The following is an 18,222-nucleotide window of genomic DNA, read 5'->3' as shown; positions in this document are numbered from 1 at the left end:
ACACCCGTGGCCCGGCCGGCAGACGGAAAACCAATGACACACGTGTCATTGTGCCCTTGCTCACAACTCCCCTCGCCTCGTCGCATTTGCGGGTCATCACATTAGGATCAGGCAGCTGTCAGGCCCAGAGCCTCCATTTTCCTCCTCCTCCTCCTCTACAGCAAACAGCAAAGAGGCCCAAACAGGAAACCCGACGCGGGCAGCACCCGGAGGCCTCTGGCCTGAGACACAGGAGTCTAAGCCCAGGCCTGTGGGGGAGACCGGGCATCCTGATGCCTTCGTCACTCTGCCTCTGTCCCAGAGGGTGCCAGGAGACCAGCCGGGGTGGGCGCTGGGTCGTTTTCTTTCCCAATCCTCTGTGCATACAACATATGAAAACACGACAAAATCGCCGTCTGTGCTAAGCTTTAAATGTGTCATCAGACGTTATATGAGTTTAAGAAGAAGCCAATTGGCAGGGCAGTCTTTTCTGATTTTTGAAAGAACTGATCTCTGGCTTCAAGAAGCCCCTGCTAAAACATCCAAACGTCAGGACTAACTTATTCTCGCTACCATTAACTGGGTTACACGAGGAAACTGCACGACCGTTTTTCTCACGATCACCTCACGGGAACCCTGCCACAAATCTGTGAGGTGGGACGGGCAGGTGTCATCACCGCATTGACTAAAGCCCTTATTCCAGATCGATTCCTCACCTCCAAACCACCCGTCTCTCCATTTACAAAGTCCGCATCTAACCTGGGAGTGTCCGTGCCTGGTTAGCTCTTTGTGGCATTAGCTTTCCCCAAGAGAAAGGTGATGGCCATGGCTTTTAGGCCCGTCTCCATGAATGAGGGAGAGCATGGGGGGGGGGGTCACACCGACCCACCTGTCTCACCTCCTGTCTCATTTCTTCCCTCTATGCACCACTTACTTGCTACTATAAGAGGAAACCAAAGAAAAAGCTATTTTGAACTTTCCAAATCATCATTCTCACCCATTCTCACCCCCAAATTACAACTTGTGGTCTGGCCAGGCTCACAAAATCAAGGACAAACCACAGACTGGGAGAAGACATCTGCACTGCGTTTAACCAACAAAGAATCAATAATGCAGACTGTATAAGGCATTCTACAGAGGAACAGGAAAAAGACCAACAACCCAAGAGGAACTTGGCAAATAACGCGAGCAAGCCACTCGGAGAAGAAGAAAATTAAATACAACAAACATATGAAAATATCCCCGCCTCACTAGGACAGTACTCTGGAAAATGTAAATTAAAAACAAAATTAGATGCCGTTTCCCATATGACAAATTAGCACAGGCTAAAACGGCATTCATTGCTGGCCTCAACAGTTGGGAAAGTGATGTAGAAAGATGGAATGAGGCGGGGCGCCTGGCAGACTCATTTGGTTAAACTTCCAACTTCCGCACAGGTCATGATCTCATGGTTCATGAGTTCAAGCCCCGCGTCGAACTATTAAACAGTATTAAACAGTAAGAAAGTAAGAAAGAAAGAATACCAATAATACACAACGCTTTCAGAAAACAGGAAGAAGGGAACATCCAGTTTGTTTTACGAGCCAGCATAACCCCGATAGCAAAACCAGATGAAGACATTAGAGAAGAAAATTACAGAGGCGTCTGGGTGGTTCGGTTGGTTGACAGCCAGACGTCAGTTCAGGTCATGGTCTCACGGTCCTTGGGTTTGAGCCGTGCGTCGGGCTCTGTGCTGATAGCTCAGAGCCTAGAGCCTGCTTCGGATTCTGTGTCCCCCCTACCTTTCTCTCTCTGCCCCTCCCCCACTTGTGTGGTGCTCACACTCTCTCACTCTCTCTCTCTCTCTCTCAAAAATAAATAAACATTAAAAAATTTTTAAGAAGAAGAAAATTACAGAGCAGAACTCTCAGGAACATAGGGAGATTAACCAATTATATACAGCAATACATGCGTTAAAAAAATGATAACATTATGACCAAACGAACACAGGAACACAAGGAACACAAGGTTGGTTTAAGATTAAAAAAAAAAAAATCAATCGACATATCACATTAACAGAATAAAAAAGAAAAACTATATTCCATCTCAATATACGCAGAAAATGCATTTCACAAAAACCAACACCCAGTTACGATAAAAATTCTCAGCACACTAGGAGTAAAGGGGAACTTTCTCAACCTGATAACGAGTATGCAAAAGACGGAGTGGAGCAGGAAAATTTGTGGAATACACTGGAGGGGGAGGCCAAAATACAGGAGGAGAGTCTGGAATGTGGGGTCTTGCGCCGGGAATAGAGTGTGTTACAGAAGGAGAAATGCTCTACTGCATTGCATGTGGCTGAGGTGGAGAAAATTGAGGACAGAGGCATTTCTGTGGAGGTCACTGGTGGCCTTGTAGAGAGAACTGCTGCGCGGGTCCCTCCGCCTTTTACTTCCCACACTGTTCTTCGTGTACCTTAGAATTATGTCACATACTTCCACTCAAGAACAAAGCAAAATAATCAACATGTTAACAAGTTCCAGAAAAAGGCAGAGCTTACTGGGCTTTCCTCAGGCCCACTGACTGATGCTGAACCTAAGACTCTGATAGGTCTATTTAATACGATAGAAATCCCAGGGTTTAGAATAAAGCTGGCAGGGCACCTGGGTGGCTCAGTCAGTTAAGCATCTGACTTCGGCTCAGGTCATGATCTCACGGTTCATGGGTTCGAGCCCCGCGTCGGGCTCTGTGCTGACAGCTCAGAGCCCGGAGCCTGCTTCGGGTTCTGTGTCTCCCTCTCTCCCCGCCCCTCCCCTGCTCATGCTCTGTGTGTGTCTCTCTCTTTCTCAAAAATAAATAAACATTAAAAAAAAGAATTAAAAAAAAAAAAGAATAAAGCTGGCACTCAATGACTATATAGTGAATAAATGAATGAATACATATGTCAGACCCTGTTGTTATTCCTGATTAGATATTCCTTCCCTCCCTAGAGTGAGGACCATTGAACTTGACCTGAATCCTCCCCTGCTCCATCTCTGCAACTAGTCCTGACACTGGGAATGGATTTTAAAACAACAGGAAGCTCAACAGGTTTTCATGCTGTCGACAATTACAGCGAGATTTGTTTCTCTTTTGCCATATCACTTAAAAACCGGCTGGACACGTTTTCACCAAGTTTGGAGTGCTAGACAGGATGATCTGACTTAAATATGGCTTATGAAAATTAACAAGGAGTTAATTTCAGCAGAACCTGGACAATGCCCCAAAAAGCTCATCATCTTAAACAGAACAACTGAAAGTCAGAAACAAAGCGAGCCCTAGATGCACCGTAAACCAAATAGCAAAGGGTGGTTTTAGGGGCGACCTGGGTGGTTCTGTCGGTTAAGTGTCCACTTTGGGTCGGGTCTTGATCTCACAGTTCATGAGATCGAGCCCTGTGTTGGGCTCTCTGCTGTCGGTGCAGAGCCTGCTTGGGATCCTCTGTCCCCACTTTCTCTCTCTCTCTCTCAAAAGTAAAAATAAACATAAAAAGAAAAGACTTTAAGTTTAAAATAAAAAAGTGGTATGAGGCAGCCATCAAATCATAGGATGGGTAATACAAGCTGCAAGCAATGTTTTGCAGTTAAGCTGCTTCTGAAGATGTAACTGGGTGCAGTGTGCTCCAGGCCAAAGAGAGTAGGGTTCACTTATTACATGGCAGTGACTGACCTCCCAGAGTAAATCAAATCAATGTAAATAATAACCACATGGGACGCCTGGGTGGCTCAGTCAGTTAAGCGTCTGACTTTGGCTCAGGTCATGATCTCACATCTCAGCTGACAGCTCACAGCCTGGAGCCTCCTTCCAATTCTGTGTCTCCCTCTCTCTCTCTGCTCCTCCCCCGCTCACTCTGTCTCACTCTCAGAAATAAACAAAAACAAAATTTCCTTTTAATTTTTTTAAAAATTTTCTTCATGTTTTTATTTATTTTTGAGACAGAGAGAGACAGAGCATGAGCAAGGGAGGGGCAGAGAGAGAGAGGGAGACATAGAATCCGAAGCAGGCTCCGGGCGGGCTCTGAGCTGTCAGCACAGAGCCCGACGAAGGGCTCGAACTCACGGACTGTGAGATCATGACCTGAACTGAAGTCGGGTGCTTAACCGACCGAGCCACCCAGACGCCCCCCCAAAAAATTTTTTTAATAAAATAATAATCACAGCTAACACTTATGAAGGGATTATTGCCATGCCACACGCATGTACCATCTCATCTAACCCACACAACAACCCCATGAGGCAAGGATTGCTGTTATCCCTACTTTAAAGATGAGGAAAGTAGGATTCAGAGCCATGAAATGACTTGTGCAAGGTCACTCAGCAAGAAGGCGGCGGAATGCGGTTCAAATGCAGGTTGTCCAGCTCCTGGATCCAGCCTGACTTGGCCTCCAGTTACTATAGGGGTCTCTGTTTTGTCTCTTGGGTCTGAGGAGCTCTGGGCCTGGAGCTCTGCCTTGGGCTTCCTCTGGAACATCTCATCCCATCCAAGGGAATCAGAATCCCACCTCCACCCCCTCAACCACCTGCACCCTATCATAAATGTACAATTTTGCCATAAAAGCTTACACCTTCGGCAATTTACATGCACTCGCTAATTGTTCAAAATAAGTTGGCGTGTAAAAAATCCGTCAGATAAATCTAGTTAAAGAACCACAGCAAGAATCATTCAGCGAGAATGATACTTTAGGCAAACAGCCAGCTCACTCTGCACCGTCCCTTTCTAATAAACACAGCAGCGATGATGGAAAGCAACGTCTGGGGAAAATAACACCCGACAGAAACCAGGAAGACGAATACTTTTGACTATTAAAGTGGAACGCTGATCTCTGCATCTGACACTATAAAGTTATGAACTCTTCAATTGACAAAGAGCCGTCATAACTTGACTTCCTTTTTAGGAATACCTCTTGCCAAAGTCAGTTCAGCATCAATTTTCAAACCAATTGTGACAACTGACGCGCGTACCTCTCTGAAATCGTGACAAAGAACTGGGAGGTGGCAGGTATGGGCCCCGCAGGTTAATCACAGCAGCAGCCACTGGGAGTGCCAGTGAATGTTTAACAACTGCCTCTCTGGAGGAACAAGCCCAGATTTGGAGCACTTGCTGATTTCCAGGGTATGAATACTCCCGCCGTGGCTGGGTTTCAAGCTACTGAGGTGACCGATAAACACGGAGTTGGGCAGAGATGGGCACAGTGGGCTCTCAGGAGATGTTGTGAACAGGGTCCAGCCAGCCGCTCGCGATCGCCAATATTTATGGGTTACGTACCATGTGCCAGGCATGTGCTAAGCGCTTCACAGCTATCCTCTTTGAATCCTTGTAACGGGCCAATGGGCAGGTACCGTTTCATTCTCATTTTACAGATGAGAGAAAACTAGGTCTTAGAGAGGCTGAGTAGCTAGTCAAAGGGCACACAGCTGGCCAGTGTTAAGAGCTGGCATTCGAATCCTGGCCATCTGGCTCAGTGGTCCATGTTGTCGACCCCTCTTTAACCCTGCCGCTCTGTAAGTGGTTAAAAGGAGGTATCGCGATCATCCCCACCTCGTTCTACAGATGACACGTTGCTAAAGAGTAAAGAGTAAGCTTTGGGGGTAACGGGCAATGGGGTAAAAGGGACTGACTCGCAGCAGCTAAGGAAGGGCCTTTCTCTTCCTCTTCCGGTAAGTTTAACCTTGTCCTTCAAAACCCATGCCAGACGTTTCCTCTTTAATGGAGCCTTTCCCAACTGTCCCAGAGGCACTACTCCCCAGACAGCTTTTCCTTGCAAAAATTTTAAGTTTTCCCTTGTAAGATAACCATGCTCATTAAAGAATATCAAAGGGAACAGCAAATATCAAATAGAAAGCGGAAAATCTCTTGTGGCCCCACTTCCTCCCCACAGCATTTGATCCATATTTGTTCTAGGGGATTCAGCACCCTACACGGTGACTATCTGTTATGTGTGTCACTCTCAAGGGACGGTGAACTTCTGAGAAGATGTCCCGTGTTACCAACATTTGCAGCTACATTTAGCCCCACCCCCACCCCCTCTCCGTCCTCATCCCTGCACAACACCAGACACGTGGCTGCCCCACCCCCCCCCCACCGGCCCCATTAACCCAGATGCTTCATCATGTCTTCTGACGCAGAAAAGGAAACGCTAAGCTTCTGTGGTTATCTTCGAAGCTGTCGTAATCTTAACCAAAATCGGTTTTCTTCGTTTGCCTTGAACACACTGACAACGTTCTTGCCGTCCTCGGTGGGGCGGACGGGGGGGGGGGGGGGGCCTGCCTTGCAGCAGGCGTCTTTCCTTACCTGCATCCCTCTCATCTTCTGGAACCGTGCAATGGTGTCGCTGATGGTGTATACGCGCACGTGGCCCATGTGCAACTTTCCGGAAGGGTAAGGGAACATGGAAAGCACGTAAAACTTGGGCTTTGATTTCTGGGAAAGAATGACAAAGAATGACAGTGAGTATATCTTAAGCATTTACTGAGACCTGCGTGCACACAGTATTTTGGCACTGTACTCAAGGTAAATAACTTAACATTTTTTAAAGTTTCCTTAAAAACAAAAACAAAAACAAAAACTGGGGCACCTGGGTGGCTCAGTCAGTTAAGTGTCCGACTTCGGCTCGGGTCATGATCTGGCGGTTTGTGAGTTCCAGCCCCGCATCGGGCTCTGTGCTGACAGCTCAGAGCCTGGAGCCTGCTTCGGGTTGTGTGTCTCCCTCTCTCTGTGCCCCTCCCCAGCTCGTGCACGTGCCCGCTCGCGCGCGCTCTCTCTCTCTCTCTCTCTCAAAAATAAACATTAAAAAAAATTTTTTTAATATTCCCATAAACTGACAAACATGTCAAAAACCAAAATCCAAAGCCCAAGTTTAAGCTAAACAATGTCCAAAATAATGCCAAACAACCCCAAAGTGCTAATTACCCATATATATTTTCAATCCTTTTTTCCCTCTCTTTTAAAAGCTTCTCTTTTAAGACAGTTTCTATCTAGGTCTTAAAGAACTTATGTTTTTCCAAATGAAGCTCTAAGACACATTTCCATGTAATTCAAGGACACGGTAGTTGAATCACACAGATGTGACATCTCAAAAAAAAAAAATGGAGCCCTTTCTAAATTCCCTGTCGTTGCATTCAGACTCAGAGTTAGCAGTTAGAGCAGGACTCCTGAGGCACCAGTTTGGGTCCTGGGTTTCTCTGCTGTACTGTGAACTCATCTTTCAACAGACAAAGTTGAAGTGAGAAAGTGATGAGAAAACCATAGACAACAAGGCAAGGCAGTTTCTGTCTTCCCAGGGGTGAGCTACAGCCAGCCTCACACCAGGGTGAGAGAACCTTCTAGCTGCTGAAGACACGGCTTCATCGCGAGAAACAGAAAGAGCGTACGTGCATCTGAACGGAGTGAACACCAGTCACTTAACCGGTTCCTAGTTAGGGGTCCGTGTTTCAAGGGCACGGGCTGGGTTTCAGTCATCTCCCTCTCCCTAAACCCCCCTCCCCTCATTCTATCCCCCCCACCCCCCGCCTCCACTCCCAGCAGGAGCTTAATATCTGGCCTCCACAGAATACTTTAAAGGGCATTTTTTCCCAGCTACACGAATCCTGTCCAGGCGACGGGAGCATTCCCCCTACCCAGCCTACATCCCCTCCTGGCAGGGCTCTCAGAAGAAAGGCAGAAGAGGTACCTGCTTCTGTTTGGTCTCTGAGGGCGGGGACCTTCTGATATTACCACTCTTTTATTTCTTTCTACCTTCTGTTTTTCTCTTTCTGTCCTTCCTCCCTTCCTCCAGCCCTGCTAGAGTTCTTCAAGGTTTTGCTTCTCCAAAAGTAATGAAAACAAACGCAAAACAGAATATTCGTGACCATTCCTTTGTGTACAGAGGTGGTCGTGGTATATTTGTTGCTACGTATTTGCATGGCTGATCACGGACACGGCCAGCTATAATCGGGGGAGCAGAGGAAACAAGAAATCAGGGTATTTCCAAATCTCGCTTGACCCATTTCTTTAAAGTTCCTTCGGCAAAGAAGCTCAACCAACCTGTGACAGGGCCTCTCACGTGTGGCAAAATAAACTAGAATTTTCTCTGTAAGGCCTATCCTCCAAAAACTACCAGTGAGTGGTAAGTCAAGCAGCCTGATGGAAGAAAAGGGAAAAGAGAATCCATAGGAGTCTGGATAACACCCAAACCAGAAAATCATGGAATGCTCAAGTGGCAACCACAATTGATTTCCATAAATCTGCTTTCCAGAAATTGATTTCCAGAAAGCTGCACGCTGATCAGACTTGAACTGGAAACCGCAGATCCGTAACCCTCAGGAAAACCTCAGGAGACGGGCCCTGCGGTTTGGACCGTCTTTAAGAAGGAAAGTGACATGCGGTGCCTGGGTGGCTCAGGAGGTGAGGCGTCTGACTTCAGCTCAGATCATGATCTTGTAGTTCGTGAGTTCGAGCCCGCGTCGGGCTCTGTGCTGACAGCTCAGAGCCTGGAGCCCGCTTCGGATTCTGTGTCTCCCTCTCTCTCTCCTCCTCCCCTGCTTGCGCTCTGTCTCCCTCTCTCTCTCTCTCAAAAATAAATACATTAAAAAAAAAAAAAAAAAAAAAGAAGAAGGAAAGCGACAGGTAATCCTCTCAGTGTAAACCAGTCCCTCAAAGGAGGTGCAAGGCCTTACTCCGTCACTGGGTGCAGAAACAGAAGTAAGCAAACTGTCCACTCCATTCAAATCACACTGCTTCTCACAATGGATTAGGTTTATTGCCTTTTCTTTGGGAATATTTAGGGATGTGGGAAAACAGCTATTACAGAGTTCTTGAGGATCTGAAAAATCAATAAAATCCTTGATATAAACCATTTCTCATTTTTCCTTTTAAGTTTTTACATTAAGCCTATTTTTCTTTTATTATAACCACCTTGTCTTCATTTTAGTGATATTTATTTATCTTTATATTATGTTTATTTAACCCTCGATCTTGCCCCAAACATTTTCCACATACAGCTTCTTCATGAGTGTCTCCTTTCTGTAGGTCTGTCCCACAAAGACTTAATTTATAGCAGAATTGAGTGATTCATTACATACCAACGAAGCCAAACCCCAAAACTGAGCTTACGGAAGGTATATAGAAAAGCAGTGCTAGCAAAAGTCTTTGATATTTATGACTATTCTTGTTTATTGCAGAAAAGGTATCCAGCTTATTTAGTGACCCTGCCTTTCGCTGTTCTGTGTGAATTAAGTCATTTTCCTCCGTGATAATGAAACGAGCTCTCTATCCTCTGGGGATGGCAAGAAGGAATTATGGGAGTGTATGGTATAACTAAGCAGGAATATGATTGAAAGGGAAATTTTCGTAATTATATAAAAGTGTAAGAATGTAAGCCTTTAAAAGAAATTAAGATCGCAAGCAATGGGAAGAGGATGGTTTTTATAAGTGGGACCTATTATTTTTGTCAGCTTCTGACGTCAGGAGAAAGAGAACTTCTGCCTCTTTATAGATTAAGTTCCAGAGCTGTTGCTGAGCCCAGAGGGGGCGGATAGAAGGACCCGGGAGCCCTCGTTCTGGCCCTGGCCTCTCTACTAGCTGTGAGACCTTGGGCAAATTCCTCTGCCTCTCTGGGCTCAGTTCACACTCTGTGCATCAAAAGTGAGGCAACAGAAGGTCCCAGGCATGTATCTCAATAAATTACCAAACCTCCCTCTGAGCCTGTTTTCTTACCCTCCAAAAAATCCCCAGGGTTGTTTCAGGATTAAATGAGATAATGAATGGAAAGATAGTGCCTGACATGAGTAAAATCCTTATTAAGTGGAACTTCTTTTAATACTGAAGATCCCGACGATAATGGCAAGACATTCGTCTCCTAGACACTCACCTGGGGGTATTTCAAACATATCTTTTTTGATCTTTTTTTAAAAGTTTATTTATTTTTGAGAGATACAGAGAGAGAGAGAGTGCGCGCGTGCTCACGTGTGCAGGGGAGGGGCAGAGAGAGAGAGAGAGGGAGAGAGAGAATCTCAAGCAAGCTCCAAGTTGTCAGCACCCGGGCCTGACACGGGGCTCACACCCACAAACTGTGAGATCATGACCTGAACCGAAACCAAGAGTCGGGCGTTTAACCGACTGAGCCACCCAGGTGTCCCTCAAATATATCTAAGACCAGAGTGAGGACAATTAAGCTTCAAAGTCCACTGACATCCAGGAGCGCCTAGTGGCTCAGTCGGTCAGCCCCTCCCTCCCTCACTCTGTCTCTGTCTCTCTCAAAATAAATAAATAAACTTAAATCCACCAACATCCGGTTGTATTCTTTGTTCCCGACGAAGACACCACACATTTTTATCTTCTTGTACCTTTTATTTATGTAACATTTCCGCTTGTAAAATGTGTTCGGCCACATCTGCTCATTTGATTTTCAGAACAATTCTGTGAGATAAACAATGCGAAGAATCTGAGGATCAAAGAGGTTACGTGACAAGGCCGCGAGCACGCCGAGGTCTCGAGGCCGAGCCAGTAACACTGCCCAGGTTCCAGAGCCCGGGTTCCAGATCCATCATACAGCACCTTCTCCACCTGCCCACTCCCCCATCCAAACCCTGAAAGGGTGCCACCAGGGGATCACCCATGATCCCTTCAGCTACTTCTGCAATTATGGATACACAGTTTCTTGTGATCCATCTAATTTTTTTTTTAAACCACACAGTACTTAAGAAGAAGGAGGCGCCACAAAATCAGTAAGCTCCAACTTTAAAATGTGTGGAAGCCACTAAAGGATAATCTAAACCAAAAAGAAAAGCGAATTTTACTCTCCTCGTTCAGAAGCGAACTGCTCCCTAGTTCGTTTCCAAAATACATTTAGGCACGTTGAGTCTGGTCGTGTTGATGTGAAGGTTCTTCGCGTCCTGACGAGGCGGAAGTCGGGCTTTCACGGTACAATCACGCGTTATACTCAAACCTTTTTTATCGTTCCACTTGTTATCCACCACACCTCTCTCTAACCAATGCCCGAAACCATCCTTCGCTTTAACACAAATAACTACCCCCGGCATGTTTCATAGTGATCACGCTCACGGAAGGAATGAGTCTAAAAAGAGTGAGGATCAGGAGATGGGAAACAGCCAAGTCTAGTCAAGAGCACTTTGGCGCAGTTATATTTACTCACCTGCTTGCCTTTGGCCCCATCTCTTTAACTACATGTAGAAGGTTTGTATCATTCGGTAACTATTACAAAGGGATGGTCACAATTTAAGAGTAAACGACCTTACGGCACTTGGCTCTGATCAGATTCACCATTTCATGTAACAAATGACATCTCCCATTTGTTATTTTGACCAGCAGCATGAGGTGAGGGTTACCACGTCCAAGAGGAATCCCCGAGAGGCTGGACTCCTAGACAAGGAGCCAGCCTCCAACACGACGCCCCCTGGAAACCGGCTACAACCAAACACTAGACACAATTACTCAAGTACGGTGCTGAGCTGATACATCCTGGGCGGAAGCCAAGGATTCACTACCTCACACATCTGTCACTGCAAGCCTGGGTCCCAGCCCCCCAGATCACACCAGGGAAGGGCTGGTACCTCCCAACCCATGATGGCTGGAGGCCAACATCATGCCAGGGGAGAGGAAGGTACTTCCCAGAATATGCAGATTAAACTTCCACAGGTGAGGGGCGCCTGGGGGGCTCAGTCGGTTAAGCATCCAACTTGGGCTCAGGTCATGATGGCACGGTCGGTGAGTTCGAGCGCCACATCAGGCTCTGTGCCGACAGCTCGGAGCCTGGAGCCTGCTTCGGATTCTGTGTCTCCCTCTCTCTCTGCCCCTCCACTGCTTGTGTTCCGTGTCTCTGTTTCTCTCTCTCTCCCTCTCTCTCTCAAAACACATAAACATTAAAAGAAAATTTTTTTTAAAGAATGCTTCTCATATTTAAAAAAATAACAATAATAATAAATGTTTTAAATAAGTTCTACAGGTGAGGGGTCCAGGGGTACTCCTGGAACCTCACATCTGACCCTGCTGGATCGCCAGGTGCGCTGGCCCGCAATGGACCATGAAGAACCTAACACCTGCTAGGGCCTCACTCTCGATGCTTCTCCCCCCCCCCCCCCCCCCCCCCCCGCCAAATGCTGCTCCAGAATGCCCAGTGTGGTGCTGCCTGCATGCACCTTGTGTGTAAACACCACACAGAATGCCTTCTAAGCACTATCCTCGTCTGATCTCACTCAGCCCTCACAACCATCCTAGGAAGCAGGAGGACACTGCTATTCGCACTGTCCCTGGTTGAGAAGAAACCTGAAGCACAGATTCAGTTGGTTCAAGGTCACACACTTAATACCTTATTTGAACTCGGGCGATCTGACTTCAGAATCCAAGTTCTTGGCTCCTCTTCTCTACCCCCTCAAAAGCCCTCAGAATACTCACATCAGCTTCTGATATCTTGGAGGTTTCTTCTTTTATTCGTTTATGCCACCAATTCTCGACATCCTTCCTCGTCTGCAACGTGTACTCTTTCGTCCACGTCCCCGTGGCACTGTAAATACCTCTGGCACATCCCAGGATTACTCTCCTTCCTCTGCTGATGATATCTGGCCCACCATTTAGCTTGCTTTTCAGGAAACAGACATAGAAACCCAGTCTCCGCCAAGCAGAAGCCATTCTCCAGAAGGTGGGAAGGCCCTGAGAAAGAGGGCAGAAAGCTCTTTTAGGAACTGCCCAGAACTCTCTCCCGTTCAGCACAGCCCAGCATTCCCTGCACATTCACATGCTTTCATCTTAGGCTCTGGACGGTTTCCTTCCCTGAAAATGTCACATTAGAACTCCAACTGAGTTGGGGCGCCTGGGTGGCGTAGTCGGTTAAGTGTCCGACTTCAACCAGGTCACGATCTTGCGGTCCGTGAGTTCAAGCCCCGCATCAGGCTCTGGGCTGATGGCTCAGAGCCTGGAGCCTGTTTCCGATTCTGTGTCTCCCTCTCTCTCTGCCCCTCCCCCGTTCATGCTCTGTCTCTCTCTGTCCCAAAAATAAAAATTAAAAAAAAAAAAAAAAAAAGTTGAAAAAAAAATTAAAAAAAAAAAATTAAAAAAAAAAAAAAAGAACTCCAACTGAGTTGGGCTGCCTGGGTGGCTCAGTCAGTTGAGCGTCTGACTTTGGCTTAGGTCATGATCTCACGGTTCGTGGGTTCGAGCCCCACACTGGGCTCGCTGCTATCAGCATAGAGCCTGCTTCGGATCCTCTGTCCCTCTTTCTCTCTGTCCCTCTCCCACTCACGCTCTCTCCCTCAAAAAAAATTAAATATTAAAAAAAGAAAAGAAAAGAACGTCGACTGAGCTAAACACAAACTTTTAAATGGAAAATATAACATGGTCAACGTTCCCAAACACCAAACATACAAAACTCCCACAGGAACGAATGGAGACTACCTCCTGGGCCAGCTCCTGCCACAGCCTCACAGGGTGCACGGGAGGCCGAGGAGCCCCCGCCCTCCTTTCCTTTAGGCCCAGCCCAGGGTCTGTCCAGCAGGCTTCCCGTCCCATCACCCAGGCTTCAGAAGAGCTCCGAGCACATCTTGGCTTGGGCTTAGGCTCAAATGTCAGAAGGGATCTGAACACGCACCTTCTAGCTCCAGAGTCCAGAGACTCGCAGCTATTATTAACGTTTTCATATGTATTGTAAGTTATATACACCCGTAAGCTGAGCCAAGAAATAACTATTATTTGTAAGAGTGCTTATTCAGTTAGTTCTTCATTCATTTACTAAATATTTATCGAGTGCCACTAGGTCCACACACTGTTCTAGGCACGGGGGATACAACAGTGAACAAAACCCAACTCTCTTCTTCCATGGCACTTACATACTAGTAAAGAACAGCAGATAAGAGAAAAACAAGTAAATATACATGGATAATAGCGGTGAGTGCTGTGGTGTTTCTGGAATACAACCCACAGGTTGGGGCCAACCAGAAGATCTGGCTGCAATTCAAAATTCAGCCGGAATGCTTCATTGGTCTCCTCCAAGGAGGTGAATTCCAAAAATGACTGCATGGAAGCATTTTCACGTTTTATCCCTGTCTAAGAGGTTGAGGTGACAGTTCGTCAAATATTTAAGACTTATGACTCAACAGCCTCACCTGCCTGCCTTCTTACATAACCATGCAAAAAAAGCGCCAGAGTGAAGACACAAATGTAAAACCAAGAGAGAAATAAAGGAAGAACCTGACACTTGAAGCTGGTGTTAATTCTTTGATTCTCTCAACATTTTTTCCACAGTTACGAGCGTCTGGCCTGTTTTCACACAGGTACTGGGTCACGAATGTTGCCAAGAGAGTCTATCATAGGCTTATACAAGTGGGTTTCACATTCCCGTAAAATGGCATCCCAGTGTTGGCATTTTACAAGATGGTCTGCCAAAGTTCTTGATAGACCAAGTCTCACTGTATTTAATACCTCTTGCTTCCTTGGGGGTCGAAGCAGAAAGACAACAAAAACAAAACAAAACCTATCCACTGGGCTTGGCTATTCTAAAATATGTAGATGTGACTAGAGATATTAGGGTGAACTGTATGAACATGGTTGAGTATCAGCAACTCCATATGACCAACCTAATATAGAGACGCTTTGTACAGTTAGGGTAACTGCATTTATTTTTAAGGGTTGGGTTTCTACATAATTAGAAGTATCCACAGGAGTCATGGATTTTACGGCTCCCTTGCTAAGGTATCATTTCCATATCTTTAACAAGCCAAAGACTTCCCAATCAGCAGAAGGCATAGATAGACGCCTGCCATTTCTCTCCTGGACTGCATTCCCTAACAACTCATAACGAAAGGGTTCTGGACTATTCTCCCCAACAGAAACAAGGGGAAACAACAAAACTATAAAAATACAAATGAATCTGGAGCGGCTGGGTGGCTCAGTCGGTTAAGGGTCTGACTCTTGATTTTGACTCAGGTCATGATCTCACGGTTTTCATGGGATCGAGCCCCGTGTCCAGCTCCATGATCACAGCACAGAGCCTGCTCAGGATTCTCTCTCTCCCTCTCCCTGCCCCTCCCACTCCCAAAATAAATAAGTAAACATTACAAAAATACAAATTAACCGGAACCGCAGTCTCACAAGTTTTTGGTTTCAATGCTTGTTAGCCATCGTGAGAAATGAAATCCCAAAGAGAGAAGACAGATCACCCATATGAGCCATATGAAGGGAGGTCATTCTTTCACCGAAAATTCTAATCCTGTCTCTGTAACTTACTCATCATACACCAATCATAAACAACACATACAACACTCCCTGTCTACCCAACGAGAATAAGCTTTCTAAATATGTTTACAGGGGCGCCTGGGTGGCTCAGTCAGTTAAGCGTTCGACTTCAGCTCAGGTCATGATCTCATGGTTCGTGAGTTCGAGCCCCACGTCAGGCTCTGTGCTGACACCTCAGAGCCTGGAGCCTGCTTCAGATTCTGTGTCTCCCTCGCTCTCTGCCCCTTCACACTCTCTTTCTCTCTCTCAGGAATAAATAAACATAAAAAAATTTAAATATTTTTACATAACACATGGCTCACTGACAACCTCTTCTATACATAAATCAGTGGTATAGACTAGAGAATCCTGAAACTGATCTGGGCATTTAAAGAACTTAAAGTTCATAAGGAAAAAAGCACAAGTCGATTAGAACTTGGAGCCCCATCTCAAAACCACAAACCAGTGTAAATCCCATAAAGATTAAAGAACTTTTTTAAGTATCATAAAACAAGACAAAAATATAGATGAGTATCTAACACATCTTTACAAGGTGCAGGATGTTCTGTCCTGAGGACGAAAGCAATGGAAGAACTCACAAAACGTTAATAAATCTGACTCTAAAAATGTGCAATGTCAGTATATCAAAAACACTGTGAACAAAAGAAGAAATCAAGCAATGAGCTGACGCAAAATCTTTGCCAAAACGGCAGTAACAAATGGTTATCCTACTCCATGAAGAGTTTACGTATGAAAAGAGAAACATTCAAAACCTAATTTAAAAAAATGGGCAAAGGAAAAACAGAAAGAGATGTAAATGTCTAATAAACATATGAGAAAGTTCAACTTTAGAACGAATCATAAAATGCAAATGAAAACAGCAAGAAAATATTTTTGCTTAACAGACTGGCAAAAACCTGCTAAATGAAAAATGGGCATTTCTATACACTGCTGCTGAAAATGTAAACGGATTCCACCTCTCTGGGGAGCACGCGCGGTAATAACGCACTAAGACTCTTTAAGAAAAGTTCGCGCCCAAAGTTAGGGGAATCCCCTAGACTCAGGCGGACATAGCACACAGTATACTCAGGGCTATGATATGGATAAAATAAAGGAAATTTTCTACTTTTAATGTTTGTGGGCCCTGCTCCTGGGCTCCCGGGGAAAGCTATACTCTAACATATACCAAGGTCAAAGTGATTCCGCGAAACCTCAAAGTATGGGCTCTATTTCTGCCTGAGCACACATCGCACATCTGCTTTATTTAAGAAATAACCAAAAAGGAGCATTCCAAACATAAGGAGAACTTCCCTGGTTCCCATAAGATTAAAGTTATACAGCCCTGCATTCACTAGAGGCGTAAGATAAGTTCTGCAACTTTCTAACATGTTCTTTGTCTAAGGATTTGTAACTTATGTAAAAAAAAAAAAGAAAAAAGTATATAACCCAATACCAAATGTTCCTTGCTAGAGCTTATATAACCCTACACCAACTGTTCCTTCACAGGAGCACTCTCTTTGTGAAGATTGTGTGTGCCAGCAGCTGTCCTAACTTGGCCTTGAATAAAACTCACTTCCTTTCTTTTAGAAATTCTAAAACGTTGGTTCAATTTGCCTTGACAATATACTACAGAACTTCCTGGAGTTCAGCAGGCCCTGCTCTCCGCCGCTCCACCACCAAAGTCCTAAAAAGGGCACTGCCTCTTCCTGACAAGGTGCGGCCATTTCATTAGAGGACTATGCTCATTCCATCAATGTGAAAGGTGTGGCTCACGCCTTGTATTTTCAATCAACTTGGCCTTTTCTTCCTTAGCTCTGTTTCATCCAGTTCCTTGCCTCGATGCTTGGAATCCTGTCTTTTCTTCCACACCCTTCCAAAATAACAATCCCCACTCCTCTGCGCCTCTTTAGAGTCGGTCCTGACCTCATCCTCACTTGGGGCATTTACGGTTGTTTTCTGAGAATGATGGAGGCACCAACAGATGGTCAGAGAAAAAGCCTAAGAACTGGACCCAAAATGACAATCACATATGGACAGAGAAACCTAAGGGAAGAGCAGTACAAGCAAAGAACAGCAGAATACATGGAAGAAGGGCAGAAGGGCATTTGTGTGCACCCCCCCCCCACCCCAGAATGTGCAAGAATAGACCAGGGAAAGTGCATCTTAAAGAAAACAAATTTTGTGACCAAAAATACCGATTGTGGCTTCTGCAAGGACCCATTCCCTGGGGGGCCTCGGGCAAATTATCTCCTGTCGGGAATCTCATCTTCTAAGATAAGGAGGTAGACCCACAAGATCTCTGAGAACCTCCGAGCCTCAACATGCAGGGACAATAAGCCCTGGGCCACGGAGATGTACCGGATGGCTTTTAGCTGAGTCCAAATCCCCAGGCCTGGAAGCAAAGATCCAGAGATGAATCGGGGCAGGGGAGCAGTAGGAAGGGAACTTGATTACAAATCTACGTGTACATGTGTATTCATCTGGGAATGGGATAGGGTCCAGAGCTATCATCAGGGTCCATGGCTCAAAGAGTCTGAAGGCCGGGATCTCGGAGACTTACCCAGATCAGAAATTGCACGGCTCCAGAACCACCTAACCCAGCCCGCACCTTCCCTTCCTGCCCCTAGCAAGTCGGAACCTCCAGATCCGAGGGCAGAGACCTCCTCGCCCGAGGTGTCTCGTCCCGCTGAGCCCGGGCCTGGACTTTACCTGCTCACAGGCTCTGGCCTGCGGCTCCTCACGCCTCAATTCCCACCTTTAAGCGAACACGGGCCGGCCCGTCACCATGGGCGCCGCCATGTTGGCAGAACAACAACTTTATCGGTAGCGGCCGGCGCAGACACAGACAGGCGGGGGCGGAGCCGGGGGAAGCGGAGCGGGGCCGGGGCCGAACTCCCGGCAGCCCGTGGGGCGGAGGCGCCGGCGCCGGCGGCCTCGGGCTCCGCCCCCCCGTTCCCGGGTACCGCCTCCTGACTCCAAGCCCCGCCCTCCGGCTCAGTAGTGCACCCCGTCTCTGGCGTCACC

General features: G+C 46.3%; 1 protein-coding gene across 2 annotated transcripts in view; it reads right to left on the bottom strand.

Moving 5' to 3' along the window:
* Nucleotides 1-17,990, bottom strand: part of LARS2 (leucyl-tRNA synthetase 2, mitochondrial) — a 169,624-nt gene extending 151,634 nt beyond the window's left edge. For both annotated transcript variants that reach the window (XM_047096296.1, XM_047096297.1), the window contains exons 1-3: nt 17,908-17,990; nt 12,388-12,642; nt 6,289-6,417 (exon numbers count right to left, since the gene is read on the bottom strand). In XM_047096296.1, coding sequence (XP_046952252.1) covers nt 6,289-6,417; nt 12,388-12,621 — 363 coding nt within the window. In that variant the 5' untranslated portion in view covers nt 12,622-12,642; nt 17,908-17,990. The remainder of the gene's footprint in view (nt 1-6,288; nt 6,418-12,387; nt 12,643-17,907) is intronic.
* Nucleotides 17,991-18,222: the final 232 nt, after the last annotated feature.

The sequence above is a fragment of the Lynx rufus genome, unplaced genomic scaffold, assembly GCF_022079265.1.
Source record: "Lynx rufus isolate CCGP_SWC_20201006 ecotype Redwood Valley unplaced genomic scaffold, mLynRuf1.p SCAF_4, whole genome shotgun sequence".
NCBI classification, from domain to species: Eukaryota; Metazoa; Chordata; class Mammalia; order Carnivora; family Felidae; genus Lynx; species Lynx rufus.
Note: the sequence above shows the minus strand (reverse complement) of the source record. Positions and strands in the feature narration are given on the sequence as shown.